The sequence below is a fragment of the Erinaceus europaeus genome, chromosome 1, assembly GCF_950295315.1.
Source record: "Erinaceus europaeus chromosome 1, mEriEur2.1, whole genome shotgun sequence".
Taxonomy (NCBI): domain Eukaryota; kingdom Metazoa; phylum Chordata; class Mammalia; order Eulipotyphla; family Erinaceidae; genus Erinaceus; species Erinaceus europaeus.
In genome coordinates this window covers 98,495,719-98,519,118 of record NC_080162.1, presented here as the reverse complement: position 1 = coordinate 98,519,118, position 23,400 = coordinate 98,495,719, and the positions used below count along the sequence as shown (strand labels likewise).

General features: G+C 42.1%; 2 protein-coding genes across 5 annotated transcripts in view; both read left to right on the top strand.

The window, feature by feature from the left end:
- Positions 1-9,591, top strand: part of RASSF4 (Ras association domain family member 4) — a 44,379-nt gene extending 34,788 nt beyond the window's left edge. For 3 of the 4 annotated variants that reach the window (XM_007516816.3, XM_060191805.1, XM_060191820.1), the window contains 5 exons: positions 3,824-3,925; positions 4,278-4,329; positions 4,718-4,839; positions 5,723-5,820; positions 7,254-9,591. In XM_007516816.3, the coding sequence (XP_007516878.1) occupies positions 3,824-3,925; positions 4,278-4,329; positions 4,718-4,839; positions 5,723-5,820; positions 7,254-7,314 (435 nt within the window). In that variant the 3' untranslated portion in view covers positions 7,315-9,591. The remainder of the gene's footprint in view (positions 1-3,823; positions 3,926-4,277; positions 4,330-4,717; positions 4,840-5,722; positions 5,821-7,253) is intronic. The other variant, XM_060191810.1, reaches the window with a different exon arrangement.
- A 6,366-nt stretch (positions 9,592-15,957) lies between these two features.
- ZNF22 (zinc finger protein 22) lies at positions 15,958-22,697 on the top strand. The gene is made up of 2 exons (XM_016185426.2): positions 15,958-16,079; positions 17,931-22,697. Exon 2 carries the CDS (start codon positions 18,008-18,010, stop codon positions 18,683-18,685), a length of 678 nt encoding a protein of 225 aa, XP_016040912.2. The 5' UTR covers positions 15,958-16,079; positions 17,931-18,007; the 3' UTR covers positions 18,686-22,697.
- Positions 22,698-23,400: the final 703 nt, after the last annotated feature.

Genomic DNA, 23,400 nt, shown 5'->3' with positions numbered 1-23,400 from the left:
TCTTTCTTTTTTTTTTCTTTTTAATAGTTATTTATTGAATAGAGACCGTTAGAAATCAAGAGAGGGGGAAGATAGAGAGAAAAAGAGGCAGAGAGACATCTACAGCACTGCTTCACCACTTGCAAAGCTTTCTCCCTGCAGGTTGGGACCAGGGGCTCAAACCTGAGTCCTTCTGCATTGTAACATGTGCACTCATCCAGGTGAGGCACCACCTAGCCCCTCAAGGTAATTTTCTATGAGGCTTCTACCAGTACTAGACTGGTTGATTCAGAGGAACATCATGTATCTTGTAGCCATTCTTTATCGGCAATTAAGCACAGTAGGTTAAGGTGTGCCCAGGGGCATGTGTGTTTGTGTCCCAGAGAACCTGAACTGTTCCCATTTCCCAGTACATGGCCTTTTGTCCCAGTATGTATTGTACTGACTTCAGGAAAAGATCTCCTTCCCCAGATGACATCATTCCATAAACAAACTAAACTGTAAAAGGAGAAGTTGATTGTTACTATAAATGGCACAAGTGGCAGTTTGGGTGAGGCCTGGGATAGAGTGTCCTGTAACCCTGTAGCGGGGCCACATCCGGCAGTGCTGGACTGTGGAAGCAGGGGTTTCCAGCTGAAGCAGCTGCCCTTCTTGATAGGTGATGATGAGTCATGGGAGGTGGGAGGGGGCGGACAAAGGAAGGACTCAGGGTCAGAACTGAACAGCAATATGTAGCATGGGTTAAGCCTGCCAGAAACCATTCAGGTTGTTTTATGTATGTCTCCAACTTGGGGATAGCAAATGCAGCCATGTAAATTAAGGGGTCCTAGACCTCCTTCCTTCTCCCTGTTAGTTTTGTAGTATTATTGAGAGTAGTTTCTTGAGAGAATGAAGGGAGAATCAAGGTCAAAGGAAATCGGAGATTAAGGATGATTCAAATTAGTAAAAGGACCCATGATCTGACTTGCATATCCATTAAATTTTGTTTAAAAAGAGTTTAGTCTGAAACATGATGTACTTGTACCAATCCCTGTATTATACATATTGATAAGTTATTTTAATAGGTTATTTAAAAAATATTGGGGCCAGGACATGACTCAGCTAGTAGAGGGCATACATTGCTGTGTACAATGATCTAGGTTCAAGACTCAGGTCCCCGTCTGCAAGGGAAGAAATGTCACAGATTTATCACTTTCTCTCTCCCTCTCCTCCCTCAAGTTATCTGTGTAAAGAAAAAAAAAAAGGCTACCAGGAGCAGTGGATTTGTTGTACAGAGATAACCCTGGTGACAGTAAAATCAATGAATAAATAAATAGTATAGAAGATTTGTGTAAGTTTAGGCTACCTCTAGTTCTAGGCTTCTGAGAAAGGAGCCTTTCTCTCCATGAGTCAAGGTACTAAATATTGAAGTACCTTCCTGCCTCCTCTATAGGCTTTTTCACCTCTATGAGGTTGTTTGTGGTGGTGGAGGGGGAATTGCTGAGTGGAACAGTAAATGTTATTTTAGTCATTGCATATGTCACAGGATTAGAGGTATGTCTGAGAAAAATACAAGGCACAGAAGCATAGAGAAGTTAAACAGCTTATCTTGATCACCCATCTAGAAAGCAGAAAGCTACTATAATCCTCATGCTTTTCCCATCTCACCCACTATACATATATGCCACTACATGACACTTGGGTTCTCCTGCAAGTTCCACTTTCAAAAACCAATTCACATTCACATATGTCTTCTCTATGGTCCTGGTTCTGTTCTCCAGGATACACCCAGGACTTGGAGTGTCTGAGGAATATGCTCCAATGTCCCAGCTGGTCCCCAAGTTTCAGAGCCAGACTCAGAGTAGGACCTATCTCATCTACAGTTGAGGTTGAATGATTCTAAGTTAGACAGAAAATAGAAGGAGGCTTTCAATTCCTGAGTAGTGTTGGTTAAATGAAGAAATCAGGATATTTCAAGAAGAAGAAAAGGTTTTGTCAGCAAGGTATTTCAAGGGCTTCTTCTGTTTGGAGCTTCTTGCTCAAGATAATGTCAAACAGCTCCAAGTAGGAACAAAGGTACCACAGCTGTTTACTCATATCTGAACACAGAGATTTCTCTCTGTAATAAATGTGAATGTTATGATGTGAATCCAGGAGATGACAGCAGAACAGTGGGAACAAGCACAAGGTTTTCTGAGTATGGGCACCAAACCAACATTACTAGGAATCAGAACAACTTTGGAAAAGTGATTGAGTGAAGTAATCATGTACAGATCTAAGGCATAAGCCTGAATAACAATCTCAGAAATCAATTCTTAAAATTTGTTTTAATGGTTTCCTATGAGTCAAATGCTGTGTGACCTGTTTTCTCAGGACACTGATTCTAAGTTGATATAGAGCAAAGTGAAAAAGAAGGAGCTCCTCTTTAACGCTTGCTTCTCACATTGTGCTGTATAAATAACTCAAACCAGGCACATCAAACAGGCTACTATATCGGTTAAATCTCAGATATATGTAAAATGCTTAAAAGGTCTACTACCTAGTGTTCACAGGGAACTTGTATGCCTTAGAAAATTCCCTGTTTAACTTCATATGTGCTATCTCTAAGAATATAATACCTCCCTGCTCACCCTACAAGCTATAAATTAGCCCTGTGGCTGGGACATAGGCTCTCGAGTGTCAAGGTATCACACATCTATAACTATAGGTGGTATTGTTTGGACCATGGGAAGTTTTCATATTTAAAAAAAAATTTTGTTTGTATTTATTTATTGGATAGAGACAGACAGAAATCAGGGTGGAACAGGGTGATAGAGAGGGAGAGGGTGAGAGACACCTGTAGCACTGCTTCACCACTTGCTAAGCTTTCCCCCTGCAGACTGGGGCCAGGATTGGGTGGGGGGGGGGCTCAAACCCAGTCCTTGCACATAGTAACATGTGCGCTCAACCAGCTGCACCATCACCCAGCCCTATCTTCAGATATTTTTAACCAGAATTATGCTGTAAAACAGTGCCTTTCATGGCTGAGAAAACAGTTCAGCCAGTAGAGTACTAGACTTCTATGCCTGTAACTCCAGACCACACAAACCTTGAATGATATAGTAATATCCTAGCTCTTTGCTCTCTTTCTTTTCCCCTTTCTGTCACATATGAAATCTATCTCTCATAGGATGCTTTCTGAAAGATAAAAATAAAGAGATAGTGCTTTTCAAGTTGTTCTGTACACAAAGATGGCCTGATTTTTCTGGTTAAATGCAGATTCTGTTTTGTAAGTTAAGGGCAAGGTACCTAAAGTTGTATACTGACTGATTCATATTTGTAACTGGTCCATAACATACTTAAAACTGCATGAAGAGTGTTTCTTTGGGCAGCAGTATGGTGAATGGACTGAGAGAACCAAGACTAGGAAGGACTATATTGGGAATTGAGGACATCTTCTCTGCCACTGCTGAGAGAATAGTGGGAATCAGACAGATCTGAGAACTTCCAACCTTTGAATCAAAGCACGTGATGATTTGATCAATAAAAAGAATGAGAGATTCCCCCACCCCACCACCACCACACACAACATACTACCTAGTTAAGTAAGATCATTCTGAGTATAATCATATTTCCATGCTAGCCCTCAAGGATTTGTAGGCATCTTCTACAGTCTTCTGTCAGGCATGGGGCATTGCAGTTGCCAGGAGTGTGCTTAGTCCTGGTCACAGCTAATGTATGTGTGGATGGATAAGCACACGTGTTCCCACATCTGTCTGCTACCTTGGTTTGCTCATCACTGTCTATACCACTGTATACTCACACTCTGTAATCTCAACTCCACATCCCTCTGACCCCTCCCTGAACCACTCTACTCCCTGCACAGACCTCCGTATTCACTCCTGCCTATGGGTCCATGACCAACGTGCGGGTCAACAGCACCATGACAACCCTGCAAGTGCTCACCCTGCTGCTGAACAAGTTTCGAGTAAGTCTGATTGTGACTGGCCTTGCCCTGATGATGGTGGTTTGCTGTGTAACTGGAGAGAGGAGAAGTGGGAGGAAGGGCATTCAGCTTCTCCTGAGTAGAAAGTTCAGCAAGGTTTTTCTTGTTGAGTTGGCTGGTTCTGCTCTCTTCAGGATACACCCAGGACTTGGAATGTCTGAGGAATATACTCCAGTGTCCCAGCTGGTCCCCAAGTTTCAGAGCCAGATTCAGAGAGAAATTAAAGAGGGGAGAGGAGGATCTGTGGTGAATTATGTAGATGGCTTCATTACTGGGGTTCTTTTCTGACTCTTTTGTCTAAAAAAAAAAAAAAATCCTGTCACTACCTCTGCAGGTGGAAAATGGCCCTGGGGAGTTTGCACTCTATATCGTTCACGAGTCTGGAGGTAAGTTTCTGCCTCTACTCAGGTCATAAAAGCAAAAGTCTCTGTCAACCTCACCAAACTAAGGCTATGTTGGCCTGTGTGGTGGGGACAGGGCAGTTTGATTTCCTGGACTTGGGACACTGTGTCACCATTGTGAAAGCCTGTCCTCAGCTCAAATCTTGGCATATTTATCATTTCCACTCCAATCTCCAAGCTCTCCTACTCCTTCACAAACAGTCTCTGTGCCAGATGTACTTTTGCTGAGTGACAACACCACATACCATTTTGGCCAACATTCTCAGCAAGGTCTGGAAAATATTCTCCAGAATTTATGATAATTCTGTACTGAGCAAAGAGTGACAGTCCTAATGATGGTCTATGGATTCTTATGAACTGCCTTCTTTTTCAGAGAGAACAAAATTAAAAGACTGTGAGTTTCCACTAATTTCCAGAATCCTGCATGGACCCTGTGAGAAGATAGCCAGGATTTTCCTAATGGAGACTGACTTGGGCGAGGAAGTCCCCCATGATGTAAGTGGGGGCTGAGGCTCTGGGAAGGCTACTCTCAAGAGAGGGGCAGGGTGACAGTGTGAGGGATTCCTGAAGGCTTAGAAAGTTACCTTGACCAGAGTTTTGTCAGACTCTGTCTTCATGCCTCACAGGTTACCTTGAAGGGGGCCAAAACGAGACTAGAGATGGTTCTGCCCCCACCTTTTTTTTTTTTTTTTTTTTTTTTTTTTTGGCCTGTTAGTGTGGGCACCTTCTCCCAGAACTGGCTTAGGAGAAAAAAGCATGATTTGGTAGCAGTGTTTTTTTTTTTTTTTTCTTCCCTGCCTTGGTGTGTGTTTTATTGTCTTTCCATTAAGAACCCATATAAGGGCTCCTGGACTAAGGTTTTTGGATGGGACCCAGAGGTTTGAGTGTTAATGAAAGCGTGAGTTTTAGTAGGAGATTAAGAACATTATGTAATCCCCCTGCACAGAAAGCATCCATTGAGTTTGGTCTCCAAGGAAAAGCCCCCAAGAACCTCAGGCCATTCACAAGCAAGTTTCACTGCACTGTTAGAAACAATGGTACTCTCACCACTCCCACATGAACCCCTGAGAACACTTAGCCATAGCTCTGCTCACTATGCTTTTCCTAACATTCAACTTTGTCTTTCCTCCCTGGGATAATAGTTGCCATTGTGGTAAGGTAGCACTCACTCCATCTCCCATCTCAGAGAAACTATCAATAGCAACCCAGGATGGTGTGGTTATTGGGATGGGGCACATAGATCAGAGTGGGGGTGAGGGGCAGTTATTACACAGAGAGGAGATTTTGCTGAGTTGGCCACTGTGGAAGCCGTAAGAACAAGAAAACACACTGGGGGCTTCTAACTTTAAACACATTAAAATGTTCTTGGATTTTCTAGGTCGCTCAGTACATTAAGTTTGAAATGCCGGTGCTGGACAGTTTTGTTGAAAAATTAAAAGAAGAGGAGGAAAGAGAAATAATCAAACTTACCATGAAGTAAGCAGCACTGAAAGTGCCAGCCATGGGTCCTAACAGCAGGGAGAGTCTACAAGGCAGAGCACCCAGGGCGAGGAATGAGAGATATCTCTCCCTCAGCTGCACCAGGGGCTGCTGCAAGGCTTGGGGGCACTGCCTAACCTGGGTCTCCAGTACCACCCTCTGCTCAGTACTGATACCCAGCTGGGGTAACCACCTACCAAAATGACTACCCATCCTCAACTTCATACCAGCACAGGAGGGACACCAGTGACTGCAAACTGGGCAAGAGCATCAGGCAGGGGCATGGGTGGGGTCTGAATTAGGGTATAGGTTTGACTGGTGACACAGCTTTGGGAGAGGAGCCAAGCTGTCTGTGAGAACAGGGAGCCAGTTCTCTCAAGGTGAACAGGTATCATCTGCCAATTACCGGGAAAGCTACATCAGGGTCCACTTGTGTGAGGTGAACTGGGTTGTATGTCCCAACGATCCATATCAGCCTTGTGGGTGGGATTATGAAACATTCAGTCAGTGCCCTCGTTACTGTCCCTATTAATTTGCCAGGAATGAATCTGCTAGTTTCCAGAGGCTAGAGTGGGGAAACAGATTAAGACTCTAGATTCTAGTTGAATAATCTTTTAAAAAGCCACAGGTGGTTCACCTAGTAGAGCAAAGAAACTGAAGAGCATGAGTTCAAGGCCCAGATACTACATGGGAGCACCTGAATGAGGGGAAGCTTTACAAATGGTAGGGAAGTGCTGAGGTGCTTCTCCTTTTTCTGTGACTTTCTATCTTAAAAAAAAAGAAATGAAAATGGCCACCAGGAGTGGTAGAGTTGTGCAGATACTGAGCCAGTGATAACTCTAGTGGAAAGCAAGCCAACAAGCCAAAACAGAATGCCCCCTTCCATGATGTTTTCAGCCTTGCAATCAGATCACAAGTGGACAGTGAGCAGAGGGCCCCATCAGAGACAGCAATCTGCCATGCAGTCAGTGGTGTCGCTGTGGGTTTGGAGAGTTGGAAGAAAACCTGAGGTAGCAGTGGAATGGGGGGGGGGGGGGGGGAAGGGAATTGGTCAGTCTACTCAGTGTATAAAGAGGCCCAAGATGAGGAAGGCCACAACAGACATTTTTGCTGAGCCAGGTTTAAACACAAACTTCCTGAGTTCTGTTCTGCCACCCTGCTCATTCCACCATGCTTTTGTCAATTTGGAGACTCTTTTGAATAGAAGTTTTGCTTTGAAGCCTGGCAGATTCACATCTCTTGCTGACAGTTCCTCACAGAAAGTGAGCCTGACTAATTCCTCTCCTTGGCAGAAGAGAGATGATAGCTACAAATCTGCCAACCAGGAGCTGTCAATTTCCTGGAGCAGGCATCTGTGTGCTCCTTTACTTTGACTTGCTTCTCTGTCACCTCCAGCATTAGTGAGTCCTCTTGACTGTCTTTCCCTACAGGTTCCAAGCCCTGCGTCTGACAATGCTGCAGCGCCTGGAGCAGCTCGTGGAGGCCAAGTAGTCTGCCAGTTGCCTGCTTCTTCATGAGATCCCAGCAGCTAAAATAGACTAAATGTCCTAGCCATCTCTGACTAGTGACATTGATGACAGCTGGCTGAGGGATCCAGCACCGTCTTGTCTACCTGCCAGAGTACTATGAATCCCCAATGTCCTTAGCTCTTGCCTCAGAGGACCTGGGCCCAGACTTGAACCAAGAGCTTCTTTAGTGGGGACTGTGTGGAAGCCCGGCCTAAAGTTATAGCACCAACCATATTATGTGACTGGAAGACATGGTCAATTATGTTGGTGCCACCTTTCCATGTAAGAGACCATTACTTGACTGAATACCTGGGCATTGACTCCACCTGCTTTCCTAGTGTCTGGAGCAGAGCCTTTGTAGGTCCACAAGCCACTATCATCATCCATGTCTGTCACCAGGAGCACTCCTAGGAAAACTGAGGTTGCCAGCAGATTTGATATGTGCCCTGCTCCTAGCCATCACTTCACCATGGTGCCCCTGGCTGCTAAGTATCTTTGAGCCTCACATAATCTGGCACCTGAGCAGTGGAGGTCAGACTAAGAGTAGAGCCATCTTGTCTCCATAGCTCTGATTCTAACCTTACTCAGTAAGATCAGAAAGGACTGTTTTAAGAAGTTCCTTGTGAGAAAGATATTGATCTGAACAGAGAGAAGAGACAACCTGCATGAAATTGGAAAAGGGAATTCTATGTTGGTGAGGGTTCAGGATTGTCTGGGGTCTTCCAGGACCCTCATCATCATCATCCTGTGGGTGCCGTTGTGTCTTTTGCTCCATCTAGGCTTGTGTTCTTCCTCACTCCATGCTTCCCATCAAAATGTTATGATAAGGGAAAATGACCGAGGAGAAAAATTTCTTGAGTTCCCTAGGGCCAGATATTGAACAATGTGCATTTTTCATCTGATGGGGGAATTTCTGCAATGCAAATGTTCTTTGTAAAGCTATGCAATAGTTTACATCTTGTATGTAAAGTCCTAATCAAAACAGCAAACTTAAGACTGAATTCTTCTCCCACTGGGGTGTCTGGGTAGTGGATACAGGCTTCCATAGATAGTAGAGAAGGAATTTCTGCTTTTCATAGGCACTTATAGGAACAGAGTTCCCATGTTGTGGGAACCCACTGTTCAGGGACAAGGCCAAAACTTTCCCAGTCTAGCTGCATAGTCACAGACAAGTGCATGGAGATGCAGTGTGAAGGGACTCAGATACAGTTTCTGTTGTCTTTACCCGTGTCAAGAACTTGGTTTCTTAGATGCTCAGTAAAAGGGTACTGAGTTGATATGAAGGTGTTCAGACCAAGTCTTTTTTTTTTTTTTTTGACAATATATATCTACCCTGACTCATTTATCTGATAATGTCTGTGATTGAATTTGGCAGAGTTGAAAGTGAGTCACAATCCTCTTCTGTTGAGATCATGACACAATTTCTTCATGTCTGTGTACAGCCTGGAGCCAGGTATAGATAGGCCCAGGGAAGACATTTGTAGGGCACAGAATGAAAGTCATTGGTGGAAGTTTGTGGTCAGCCTGAATAATAAAACAGGGTCATCCCTTACTTCAAAACCCCAGAACCAGGAAGACCTAAGGAATGCTCAGAAGGGTTCAAGTGGAATAACAGCTGGACCAGGAGAAGATGGAATAGGAGTCAGACTTCTTACTCCCCACATGGTGTTACTGGCTTGCATGTAGGTTGGCTCCAGCAAGGCTGTCCTCCATTATTCATCAGTAACTGAGTAATTGCTTTGTCAGAGGCACCGAAGTGACAAAGGTAAAGTCAGACTTGGCCCTCTACTCAGGGGGTCTGTCATCAGGAAAACAAGAAGGGGTGGGGGTGGGGGTGGGGGGAGTCAGCAGGGCAGAGCTCTGAACATCCCTGTAAGGAGACCTGAGGCTGTCCTGAGTCAACCTGTCCCCAGCCCAGGAGCAGGACAGGGATGTGGGAAGTCATCTGATCTTTAGCTCCTCTGTAAACACTTCCCAGTTTTTGTTTGTTTTGGGAGGTTTTCATTTGTTTTTAAGTCATTACAATATTGCTTAATTTCAAATCTGTCTAGGTGTCACTTTTGAAATAGATGTTACCAAACTAACTTCTGAATACCTCATGAATACCTCAGCTAAGAAAAATCACTAGCAAGTTGCACAGAAAAAAGAAAGTATATGCTTCTATGATCACCTGAGGATTTAACATAGTTTTATTGATTCTATCTTTGCTTTTTCTGGAGCAATTAAAAAACTGCTTATTAAACTCTCTGCAAGGATACAATTTTGTTCTTTCTCTGCTAGGCTTCTGCAGACTTATTGGGAAATTTCATTTTTTTCTCTCTATCCACAGAGCTTACAGTATTTCTTATATGACTTTTTTCTCTACTAGCTAGTATCTCAGATAATAATGGTGTCCAAAGAAAAAGTGACAAGTTCTGTGAGAGAGTGTCCTCTCGTAAAACAGGAGTACCTTCCAAGGTCAGACCTCAGGAACCATGGAAAATAATAAACACTAGATGAAATCAACATGATTGCAAAAGAAGGACAGCTCAGGAAAGAGAGGGTGGTTTTCCCAGAAAAAAAAAAATGGAATTAAAAAAAAGTAAAGAAAGATAGAAAACAGCTTGTTTTTCCTGTGTTGATAACCATATGCTACATCTTGGAATGTTTACCAGAAAGTGAGTTAAAGACTTTCCCACTGTCAAAATAATGTCGTACATTCACCCCGGATACATCTGGCTCCTTCGTGCAGGGAAACAAAGCAAGAAGCTTAGCCAGTCTGACCAGGTGAATTGTGGAAGAGCCAGCAATGTATAATGTACCCTGTGTGGGCAGGACACAGCCCCCCTGCAGTTTCAGGGCAGCAGAGGAAAATCCTTGTCAGGTGCTCTGGTGGGCAGCAGGCCCCTGTCCCTCAGCTGTGATTAGGAAGGAAGTATGGTTACAGCCAAGGCCTTCCAAGTGTAAAAACAGACAAATTCATACAGTGTATAAAGCCCCAGGGGCTATAATTGTCTTGGAGAAAGTCAGCTGCTGACTTACCCCTAGACTCTGTGTGCAGGGTGGGGCTACACTCTCCTTGAGGGTTTTTGACAGAAGATCTTTCCTGCAAAGCCAGCAATAGGAATTCCCAGAGTTTCCTGTCCCAGTGAACCCAGAGGAAACAGAAAGCAAAGTCTCAGACTTGGTGGACAGAACCATTGTCCAGGAGCCCTCCACAGGGAAATGGGCCACTCTTGTGATTGCACTTGGGTCACACATATGATTGGCCTTCTTTGTTTTGTTGCCAAGTAAAAATCCAAGGCAGGCCTCTCTCACTCTAATCTCCTTAGAAAGGCATGCTTTTAGAAGGAAGTAGTGGCAGTACGTTATCTTTGCTTCCCTCACTATTCATTCCTCCTACTTCTGCGTCTATTGGATATTTTGTAAATGTCATATGTTGCTGGCGCTCACGGGGAGTGCCTCCAACCAGGAGGTAAACCACTGGCCTTCCTGCTAAAGGTTCAAGGGACCACGTGCAAAGAAAAGAAGCACCATGAGAGACCCTAGTATGAACCTCTAGTTTATTCAGGGTAAAACACAAGGCTTTATAGCAAACAGAACAAAGGACATTTTTCACATATGTCAGAAATTACAGGTTTCTTAAAGGTCAGCTTACCCCTGTGGTGGGGAAGGGTAGGAATGACAAGAATTGATGTGATACCAAAAGGTCAAGACACTTGTTTTCCATCTTAATTATCCAAAGGTATTAAGAAAAACATAGTGGCTAAACCAGTAGAATGAGATGAAACAGAGGCTTAATGTAAATCATAGATATCAAAGACAAGGAAATAGATGTGGGGTCTCACTGCTGAGGTACTGGCAAGGCTTGTGATTGAGTATGTTCTCTTATGTGATCAAATAGGTGAATATAGTGAATGTGTGAACTTTGAATGACTATAGTGAACTTTGAGTGAACCCTCAAGCAGGCAGCCATTTAGCCTGCTAGCAGGGGAAACTAAGTGTGAGAGGCTTGGGGGCATTCTGTGGGCTTGAGAGACTAACTAGGGGAAACTGAGTTCGGGAGGCTTTCCCTCTTGGCTCATCCCCTATAAGGGAGAGGCTAACAAGTGGGGTGTCTTTCCAGACCTTCATCCGAGGATGGGAGAGCTCCCCTAAGTTCTACCAAGCTTTCACATAGTCCTACAATATGTGACCAACTTCAACAGTTTAATTTGCTTAAAACTAACCTGAAATCTCATGTGTGAGATTTTACTCTATAGAGGTTAAATGCACAAGCTATAGAGTAGGACTGTCTAACTTGAAAACTTTATTCTGCTACTTATGAATGTGGGACCTTAGACAAATTATTTGCCTCCATTTTCTCATCTGCAAAATGAGGGTAGTAGTTTTGTTCTCTAAAAGCTATGGGAAGTATCTTAAGTTTTGCTGCAGTAACAGCAAAAATAACAATCTCAGCGATAAGAACAAGAGCATTCATTTCTCTTCAGGTGAGTTTAGGTGGCTACAGGTGAGATTCTATGACTGTTCCACTTATCTTCTCATTTTTAGCCCTAAAGGATATGTTTTTCTGTTGGCAATGGGGAAGAACACAAAGGTGACTAAGATACACTGACTGCAAGTTTCAAAATATACTTTTGGCCCACTCATGTCAACACTAGTCACTTGTAAAGTCAACGTCAGTGGATGTGATGTAGTTTACCTGGAGGCACATGATATTATACCAACAAAATAAAATACGGGGGTCCGGTGGTGGCGCAGTGGGTTAAGCGCATGTGGCGCAAAACGCAAGTGCCGGGATAGCCTGAGGGTGCTTCTTCCCAAGCAAGTGCTCTCTGGGTTGAAGAGAACTCAACTGGAGCAAATCTAGGGTGCTGTGTGGGAGAGGGATCAGGAACTCGTGCCAAGCTAATGTTGCAGGAGATACACTCTGGAACTCTTGGAGCCGGAAAGCAATTCCAAGTGTTTTTACTCAGAAAAGCAGCTTGTATATACACTAACCAAGTAGGGTGGAAACAGGGTGTGACATAGAGAGGGTGGAGCAAAAAGACAGTAGTGGTGATCAGGGTGACTACGAGAGGGGGGCGGAGCAAAAAGACATCCTGAACCAGTGGGGATTAAGCCAATGCCCTGGAGGGAGGGTGGTGCTTAGTTAACAGTGGTTTATGTAAATAGATCGCAGCTTTAAGTGGGATCAAACCAATGCCCTGCAGGCATGCCTGTGCTTAGTTAAGTAGGATTAGAGACAGAAGCTTTAAGCCGGGGGAGCTGGCATACTACCCAACACGCAAGGACTGGCATAAGGATCCCAGTTTGAGCCCGCGGCTCCCCCACCTGCAGGTGAGTCGCTTCATAGCAGGTCTGCAGGTGTCTATCTTTCTCTCCCCCTCTCTGTCTTCCCCTCCTCTCTCCATTTCTCTCTGTCCTATCCAACAACGAACAACATCAACAATGGCAATAATAATAACCACAACGAGGCTACAAAAACAAGGGCAACAAAAGGGGGAATAAATGGCCTCCAGGAGCGGTGGATTCATGGTGCAGGCACCGAGCCCAGCAATAACCCTGGAGGGAAAAATAAATTAATTAATTAAATTAAATTAAATACAGGTTGTTTCCTGGCCCCTTTCTCCTTTTCACTCAAATCCTTCCTCCTCCTCCTCTTTCCAACCCCAAATAGTTTTCTATCCCTTCTTACCTCTCTCCCACCTTACCTGCTCTTACTCAATAATCCTTTATTTCCTGACTTGCTCTGTCCTTTCAGAAATTATTTTCTCTTTAGAGGCCCAGGTGGTGGCATTAATGGGTTAAGCATACACAGTACTAAGTGCAAGGACCCCAAGCAAGGATCTGGGTTCAAGCTCCCCCCTCCCATATGCGAGAGCTTCGAGAGCAGTGAAGCAGGTCTGCAGATGTCTCTCTTTCTCTCTCCCTCTCTGGCTCCACTCATTTTTTTCTGTCTTACTCAATAAAAAATTGGAAAAATAATATGGCCACTGGGAACAGTGGATTTATAGTGCTGGCACCAAGCCCCAGTAATAATCCTGAAGGGAAAAAAAAATTAATGTCTTTTTACATAAGTCTCCCTAATCTAGCTGGTGCAGTTATTTTTTGGTACAGGAAAAGAAGGTTTAATTATTTAATTATCTCTTGTTTAATTATTTAACTTATTTCATTGCTGGGGCTTCACTACTCTGGAATAAGGTTTTCAGACAAAAAGAGACAGACAGATAAATATAAAGATGCCACAGCAACACATCTTAGCTCAGTGCTATAAGGACCAAGCTGGAAATTAGACTGTGCTCATGGCAAAGTAAGCACCCTTTCAGGTGACCTATCTCATCAGCCCCAATCTTAACTTTTCTTAAACTGTTGCCACATGTACTTACCTCTTCTAACCACTAACATCAACAACTTGTTAATAAAAATTTGAGGGAGTCAGGCGGTAATGCAGCGGGTTAAACACAGGTGGTGCAAAGCACAAGCACTAGCATTAAGGATTCCGGTTTGAGCCCCTGGCTCCCCACCTGCAGGGGAGTCACTTCACAGGCGGTGTACAGGTATCTTATCTTTCTCTCACCATCTCTGTCTTCCCCTCCTCTCTCCATTTCTCTCTGTCCTATCCAACAATGATGACATCAATAACAACAATAATAATAATAACCACAACGATAAAACAACAAGGGCAACAAAAGGGAATAAATATTTAAAAATTTAAAAACAATTGATAATAAATATAATACCAATAGTTCATTTGGTTTATGTGTTGCATATTTTATGAGTACCTTACATGCTTTTATTTAATTTCCACAATTCAGTTATCTAAATTAGTGAATTGAAATCCTTGTATAGGCCCTTCTCAGTTTCATGCTTTGGCATCTGCATAGCAGAAAGCTACAGTTGAGTCCCAGGCTATATAATCTAATCTGGCCTCTGATATAATGCCCCCACTATTGCAACTACATTTTCATTTTTAAGTTTTTAAAAAATATTTATTTATTTTATTATTGGATAGAAACAGACAGAAATTGAGAGGGGAGGGAGCATTAGAGAAGGAGACAGATACTCCTGCAGCCCTGTTTCACCACTTGTGAAGCTTTCCTTTCTGCAGGTGGGGACCAGAGGCTTGAACCTGGGTCCTTGTGCACTGTAATGTGAGCACTTAAACAGGTACGCCATTGTCTGGCACCGAAACTACATTTTTCTCACGTGCAAAAAATATATAAGGATGCCTAGAGGAGTCAGGCGGTAGCAGCGGGTTAAGTGCACGTGGCACAAAGCGCAAGGACCCGCTTAAGGATCTGGGTTCCAGCCCCTGGATCCCCACCTGCAGGGGAGTCGCTTCAGTGAAGCAGGTCTGCAGGTGTCTATCTTTCTCTCCCCCTCTCTGTCTTCCCCTTCTCTCTCCATTTCTCTCTGTCCTATCCAGCAACGACGACATCAATAACAACAACAATCATAACTACAACAATAAAACAAGGGCAACAAAAGGGAATTTTTTTTTTTAAAGGATGCCTAGTTCACGAGGCTGCAGTGAAAATGAATGATCAAAGGGCAGATGTAAAAGCATGTTGTAAACAATGAGGCATTCTAAAAATCCACTCATTCAGTAAACATTTGCTGAGTGCCTGTTATCTACTGAGCATAATTTTGGGCAATGCAGTCATGACGAAGTACAGGAGACCAAGCATGACAGGTTTTGCTACTGGTTTTACTCTACTAAGATGGGAAATCTATGGGGAGTTTTGAACAGAACAGACTGTAGAGAGATTAGTGAGGAGGTCAGTGCAGTCAGACAGAAGATAAGATAGCAAAGGCTTGTTGGAGCTTCTAGCTGTGGGGATGTTGAAAGTGGTTTGATTCTGAATGTATTTGGAAGATAGGGCCAGCAGAATTGAGAATGGATTGGACTTGGGTTTAGGGTTAAAAATAAAACCAATTCTATCCAGGTTACATTAGCCTGAGCAATTGGCAAGATTGAGTTGCATCAATCGCTGGGGTGAAGGCTATTAGATTCATATCATAAGTTCATTTGAGGGTAAATTCCGTCTGCGGTATCCAGCAAACATGTAGATCCAATTGAGCTTGGGATTCTTCAGCACAAAAGGATGTGTTTGAAGTCAGCGAGTGGAATGGAGAAGAATCCAAGGGGAATGAGGGAATCTTAAAAAAATATTGGTGGAATGAAAAAAGTCCAGGCTGAGAAAGGTACTTTAAGAGAAGAGAAAAAGACAGGACCATTAGAAAACAGACATATGGCGCTATGTTGAAAATCACCAGCTTCGGTGTGGTTCCACTCAGTTTGTAAAGTTGAGTGCAAACTTCTTGAAGCCTTAATTTCCATAGCTGTTAAATGAGTATCATTCCCATGTGACAGAACCTTTTTGGTGATCGCGAAGCATACTAAGAATAGTTCAGGTTCTTCCCCTCCAAATGCTTCTTTATAACAATTTCCTTTTTAAGTGGAACGAAATCTCAGGTTGGGTAGTCTGGTGGTGTTTGATAAACAACCTATGGTGTGTAGACCCTTCGGCAGCGCCTCCACCACAAAGGTGTATGGGCATCCATAGATCTTGTAGACCAAAGGACTCAACCTGGGTTGGGGGGCTAGGGGGTGAAGTAAACAAGAAAAGAGAAAGAACAGACCATAGAGGCTCGCTCCTCCAAGTTCCTAGAGCGACTGCTGTGGCTCCAAGCAGCGGCAGGACCCGCACTTCCGGTGGCGCGAGGGGAGCGGAGCGATCGAACTGAGGCGGCGGCTGCAGCGCGGTGAGTGGGCGCGTGGCGCGGTCCGCCGAGGCCCCGTGGGCGCAAGCCGGTCACACCGTGTAGCGTGGATCCGGAGAGTACGGTGGCCTGTGCGGCCTGCGGCGTCTGCTCCGCGCCGCGGCGGCCCTGTGAGCGAAGGCCTGCAGGGAGGCGGGGAAGTCGGGGTCGGCTCGGGAGGGCCGCGCTCACACCATCTTGGCCGCTTTTCGGGGCGAAAGACTGAGCAACTCGCCAGGTCGCCCAGGGCGCTGCTTCTGAACGCAGCTCTTATTTGTTTCCGTTGCAACTGTGTGAATGAGGAAGCCGAGCCGCTTTCCGGAGACCTGGCTTTGCAGGACTAAGCTCTGCACCCCAGTTTCTAGGAATCACCGATGCTGCCCTGCCTGTGGTTGCGGTGCAGCGGGGGAGCCGGGCTGGGTGTGGGGACGGGGGCCCGCGCAGCGCTCGACCACTGAGAGCAGGCCCGGCGCAGGCTGCCCAGGCGCGAGGCTCGGAATCCGCTGCCTTCCGCAGCTCTCAGACTTAAAGAATATTAAATAAAGAGATAGATAGGTAGATAGATAGATAGTGTGTGGAAATCCCATTATTACTGATTTTTTTGCATACCAACACCATAGACTATTAAACAGTGTGTGTGTGTGTGTATGGAAATCCCATTATTATTTTGACTTTTCGCCCTTTTTTTTTTTTTTTTGCACATCAGCACCATAAGCCTAAGAAATGTCTTTTTTTGAGATAAATGCTATTGGAAGCAAGGAGTGACTAATATGAAGAATAATAGTCTCTAAATTTGTGTTGTGTGCAATTTATTTATTTATTTATTTTTACTGATACTGGCCATGATTAGGCAAATATAATGACCAAACATCCTGGGAAAGCCATTAGTAACTGGAGTTGTAGTTAGGAGTTAAGATAATGAATGAAAGACAGGGGCAATGATAGCAGTTTGTTTTCAGTGACTTTATTCATATACCTGTAGCGTGATTATTCCCATTTCAAACACTACGTCTTCATATAAGATGTGAAAATTAGTTCCAGTACTTTAAAGATGTTATCGCCACTTTTTTTTTCTATTTTATTGGATAAGATAGATAGAAATTGAGAAGGGAGGGGTGATAGAGAGGGGGAGAGACAGAAACACCTGAATACCTGCTTCACTGCTCATGTTGCATCCTCCCTGTGGGCGGATTTCCACTTTTTAAAATATATATGTATATATTTTTTATTGATGATTTAATGATGGTTTAGAAGCTCATATTGCAAGGGTTTATAGTTCTACATAGCACCAACCACCACAGTTCTGTGCCCCAGATAGTATTTTCACTTTTTAATCCTTCAGAAATACTTAATTACTAATACTTACATTTCCTACTATCAGCTTTGGTTATATCCTAGCTGATAAGAACTCCAATTTTGTTTAAATTTGTTCTACAAGATAGCTTATTTGGGAGTGTACCTGCTTTGTCATGCACAGGACTCAAGTTCAAATTCCTGACACACCTCACTGGAGAAAGCTTCAATACTGTGGTCTCTCCCACTGTCTCTTTTTCCAGCTGAAAAAATTGACTCCAGTGACAGCAAAAACAAAATACCTTCTGAGTTTTTTTTTTTTTTGGCAAATATCTTTCTCAAATATTACCTTGTGTTTAGCAGTGAATACATTTTACTTTTTAATTATGATTATTTTATTAGAGCACTGTACAACTTGAGTTTATGGTGGTGTCAGAGATTATACCTTGAACACATTTTTTAATTTAAATGTTGATCTAATTTTGATAGGCTAGTGAGGTGTTAAAGCTGAATAATGATTCACTTGTTTTTTTTTTTGTTTGTGTTTTTTTCTGCACACAGAAAATTTGGCTCCAGAGCTGTAGGAAGTGAAATATTTCAGAAGAGAACAGTCTCAAGAAAGCATTTAGTTTTTCACCATGGGTGTAGGGAAACCTAAAGGAGGGAAGTCTAGGAGATCAAACCAAAATAAAGCTTCTGAGAACCAGCGCAAAACAGGCCGGCAGAAGCAGAAATGGGGAATGACTGTTAGATTTGACTCCAATTTGAGTAGACTACGAAGAAGCTTAGGTGGAAAGCCCTATAAATGTGTTGAATGTGATAAAAGTTTCAGTCAGCGCTCAACTCTTTTTCAACACCAGAAGATCCACAGCGGGAAGAAATCCCATAAATGTCCTGAATGTGGGAAATGTTTCTTTCAGAGTTCTAATCTCATTCAGCATCGTCGAATCCATACTGGGGAAAAGCCCTATAAATGTGATGAGTGTGGAGAGAGGTTTAAGCAGAGCTCAAATCTTATTCAGCACCAGAGAATTCATACTGGAGAAAAACCCTATCAGTGTGATGAGTGTGGCCGATGCTTCAGCCAGAGTTCCCATCTAATTCAACACCAGAGAACCCACACAGGGGAGAAACCATACCAGTGCAGCGAATGCGGCAAATGCTTCAGCCAGAGCTCTCACCTTAGGCAACACATGAAGGTACACGAAGAAGAGAAGCCTCGTAAAACCCGAGGCAAAAATATTAGGGTGAAACGTCCCTTAGGATCATCTTGGAAAGCTGGTACAAGAAGAAAATCAGTGGCTGGTCTCCGCTAAGTAAAGAGCACTGCTTCAGCTCCTGTAATAAAAGGAAGGGAGAAAGAGGAAAAGAAGGAAAAAGCTCTCTTAGAACTGGAGATAGTTTATAATAGAGCACTTAAATACTGTCTTTTCTGAGCATGTCTACATTGGAAGTTTAATGTCATTGGATGGAAAGACATTACATAAGTTCAGCTAGCCTCATTTCTTTCCTTTTTATAACATGGAAAAAAGACTGAAATTGTTTTAAGAGAATATCAGATCCTTGCTCACATATGAAATTACTTCATTATTGTTGATAATGTCTAAGTGCAGGAATTTTAACAACTACTCAGCTGTTCTTAGGACTTCTGTGGAAGGAGTAAGTAGAAAAAAAAAGAAAAGAAAAAGAAATTTCATTAGGTCTGGAGTTCTGCAATAGATGAAGTTTTTATGTTTGCACAGTTTTGTAGTTTATAAACCGTTGGTTTGTAAGTATGGCTCAAGATTCACCATATTAGAATGTACTCACGTTTGGATTTTTAATCAACAAGACCATCATGCGATGCAGACTGCGTTTGTTTCTTCCTTTTTACATAAGGACAATTAGTTATTGGAAGAGTATAATCATTTTTTTTTTTTTACCAATTATTAGTAAGAGATACTCTAGAAACCAAAGTAATAACTGAATTAGATCACGTCTCCTACTTATATACTAAATCTCTTTGTGATAGTGTTACACATCACTTTTCCCTCCAAAATTGGGGTGAACTTGTTACTGCATTCTTATGCCTGCCTGCCTTTCCCTATCTCTTTTTAGGCTTTTAGCCTATGTATTTCCACCAATCCTAACTTTTCTTTACCTGTTAATTTAGATAGAAACTGAGAGAAGTACTAGGACTTCCCTCCACCACCATCCCAACCCCACCCCCACACAGACACACCACATGTGCATGGTATTTCCATGTGGTGTCTGGGACTCTCTTCTAACAAACTGAATTGGCCGTTAAGGTCTATGTAAATAAATAACCACATTTTACCAAAAAAAAAAAATTTCAACGTGTTAATTAGGCAATTTACATGCCTCCCTGCCTTCCTCTTTGAGAGTTTTAGATGACCCTGGTTATCTTAAAATGTGAACAACAAAAGTCATGTATGGTAAGTGTTAGTGCATTCGAACTCATTTGAAATCTAAGTTGGAATCCTTTGAATTATTTGGAGTCTGGCAAACATGTTTCTTAACTTCCATCAGAACAGTGCCAAAAGTGTCAAGACATTCTGGTCAGCTTTCTTCTTTTTTTTATTTTCCCTTTTGTTGCCCTTGTTTTTCATTGTTGTTGTCATTATTATTGTTACTTTTGTTGTTGTTGTTAGATGGGACAGTGAGAAATGGAGAGGGGGGGGGAGACAGTAATGGGGAGAGAAAGATAGATACCTGCAGACCTGCTTCACCACCTGTGAAGCGATTCCCCTGCAGGTGGGAAGCCGGGGGCTCGAACCGGGATCCTTACACCTTGCGCTTTGAGCCATGTGCACTTAACCCTCTGCGCTACCACTTGACTCCCTCTGGTCAGCTTTCTGCTTAGGTTTTGATTTCTTTTGAATTCTAACAATCTCCACTTCCTCCTCCTCTTCCTCTTCCCCATGCCATCTTTTCCTCTCTGTGTTTTGTATACTTTGTAATTATGACAGTTCCTGTATTAATGACAATAATCCATAAATTTAAAAAATGGGTGCTATAGCATACAACCTTTATTTTCCTCCTGAGAATTGTTTTAATGACTTAGGCAGCATCTAAAATCACTGGGTAGCTTGCTTATTTTGCCTTTTTTTTTTTTTTCTTTTAATTTCCTCAGACTTGAACTTTGCCTTTCTCCAGGAAATGCATTTGAGTGCAGTGTCATAGAAGAAGGCCATGTTGGCTATGGTTTCATTCAACAGGATAACCACCAAGTGTTTTATGAGAATGAGGTGATTGCATTTACTGTCACAAAAGCAAATAATCTCACAGCCAAGTTGATCTGTAGCAGGACTATTGCTGTGGGGCTATTTGAGGAATGTAACTTCATTGTTAACTTACAGCAGTTTTATATCTAGAGTAACTTCTTACTGGAGTCAGTATCACTTTCTTAAATTCAGTGAATTTACCATTTCAGGCAATAGACATGGGATTCTGCAACAGAGAACCTCTAGTTAAATTTCATAATTTGCATTTTTGTCTTAGTGGTCTTTCATATACTCTACAAAAGCAAAGTAAATACCCCATATTGTGATGCATTCCCAGACTCAACTGTAGTTTGCCCTAAAAGTAAATACATCACCAAGATATCATAGTCACCATCCTTGGTATCTAATATGTGGCACTATAGCCTGTCCTTCCTTTGTAAGCAACTTAAACTAGTGAATAAGAATTTCCTGTTGAAAAAAAAAAATCATAGTTTTAAACTTCTCTTAGAAAATTACTAGATGGTTTTTCCTTTATACTTTTTTTTCCTATTTTCCCAAGAGTTTTTCCTCTGGCTAAAATAAAATAATATTTTCCTTAATTTTATGGCCACACTTTTGACATTGACAATTTCAGATTTGATCCTGGTGCTCCTCTGCCTCTAGTGACATATCAGTCAGTTAATTCTAAGTAATGGTTATGCCAAGATTTTGTTGTTATTGTTGTTAGTATGTTGGAGAATAAACCTAGTGCCTCACCTATGTATCCACTTAGCTTTCCTTGCTCACTTACTCTTTCCCTTCCTCCCTCCCTTCTTTTCTCTTTTACTTTATTGCCACCAGGGTTGTTGTTGGAACTCCGTGCCTGCATGATGAATTTGCCACTCCTGGTGGCCTTTTGTTTTCCTTTTTTATTTGTTTTTCTTTCATTTAGTAGGACAAAGAGAAATTGAGAGGAGAGGAAGAGAAAAAAAAGTACCTGCAGCACGGCTTCACTACTTGTGAAGCTTTATCTCTTGTAGGTGTGGACTAAGGACTTGAACCCAAGTCCTTGCACATGGCTACATGCACACATTACTGACTGCACCCTCATGGTACCTCTCCACCATCCGCAGAGTTCACCCAGTGTCAGCCCTGTTATAAGAGAGTATCAGTTTTGATAAAGTGAAATTCAAAAAAATAGTTCCTGAACTCTCTAAGCATCTAGTTTGAATCTTCTAAATTACCTCAACAAGGATCAAGAATTTCATGATAATAACAGTTCGATCAAGAAGGGTTATTTACAGTAGAAAAACATCATTTTATGAAATGCAAGTCTTGTATAATAAGGCTATCAGTGTGGATTCTGGTAAGCCTATCGCAGAGTATGAAGTATTAAGATAAAACTTTTACGAAGAGAAGTTTAAGAAAATGGGTACAATTTTTGGTTTCTGTCCTGATAAGTGTCTAACCAGTGACTACATTTACATATCAGAAGTCAAGTGATAATAATACCTACTGATATAAAAGATATTATTTGATTGTTTAAAAGTGGTATTGAGGTGAGTTTTAGAAAGGACCTATTGGAAGAAGTTAGACGCTTAAGATGGCATTGCAAAATATAATTCAGTGTACTTTACAAGCAGGCATTTGTAGATGGAGGGGGAAAATGAGCCTTGACTGCAAAGAAATAGCATTATGGAAATAAAGTGTGTGTTATTGAAAAAAGGCTTCGATGGTTATAGCCAGTGCTCAGAAGACTGTAGCTTACACTTGAAAATCTAATGGTGAACATGATGTCCTGTGAGAATTGTAGGACCTATTTTCCTCTTAATAGAAAAAGTTAATAATACATGCCCCAAACAGATAATGTTTAAAAGGAAACATACAGTATTTTAGCTACTTTAAAAAAAATATTTCTTAAGTTTAGTTTCATGCTGTAATGTTAGAGTGTGATTGATTTGTAGTACCTATCTTTTAAAGCTGTCCTTTCAGATTGTACTGTAATCTATGAAATGCTGTATTTTAGCTTTTCCATTACACAAGACAATTACATAGGTATTGATTACATTCTTTCTCAGACTTTTTGTAAAAATAATCAGTAATAAAAATGAACATTTTTTTTGTACCCTGTAAGCCTGTGTGTGCTTTCAATAATACTAAGATTTTTAACTTTGCAAAAGTGGTAAGGCAAACATTTTATTATATATATTTTAATACTAGCAACTCAGAACTGGTGCACATTATCTGTGCTGGGACTATTCCTCCTACCCTTAGATAAAGGAATATTGGGAAATAGTTTTGAATTTGTTTATATAGTGTTCCTTTTTATTTCACAGTCTGGGAGTTCTCTAACTTCCCCATGCTTGCTTAAATTAGATACTATCTCTTACACTGAACCTTGAGTCTTGTATGTGAAAGAAAGGAGAAGGGTCAAAGTCCTCCTCTCTGACTACTATAGAAGATCCTATACCTAAGTGGTATGTTCGTTTTAGTTTGTGAACCTGGGCAAGAACAGACAATTCCTTAGGTTTCCTGGGAATTAGAGGCTAGAGGTTCTTTCACTGCATAGCGATAATCATTGAAATTGGGTGTCTTTAACAATTGTGTAATTAATAGTGAGTTTAATATGACTCAGACCCAATATCAAACATGGACTGAGTGCCAATTTAATACGAAATTCACAGAAGCCACAGTGTGTCTTAACATTTAGACACTAGTATTGTTGATACTATTACTATTTCTTATGCTCCATGACAGGTAGCAACTTCCCTTAGCTTCAAACCTAGCTACCACCTGAGCCTTTTTCAGTGATCTAAATGGTTTCCCGT

Bases quoted from the DNA above. Each gene is read 5' to 3' on its own strand.
- ZNF22 (XM_016185426.2), top strand. From the start codon at position 18,008: ATGGGTGTAGGGAAACCTAAAGGAGGGAAGTCTAGGAGATCAAACCAA.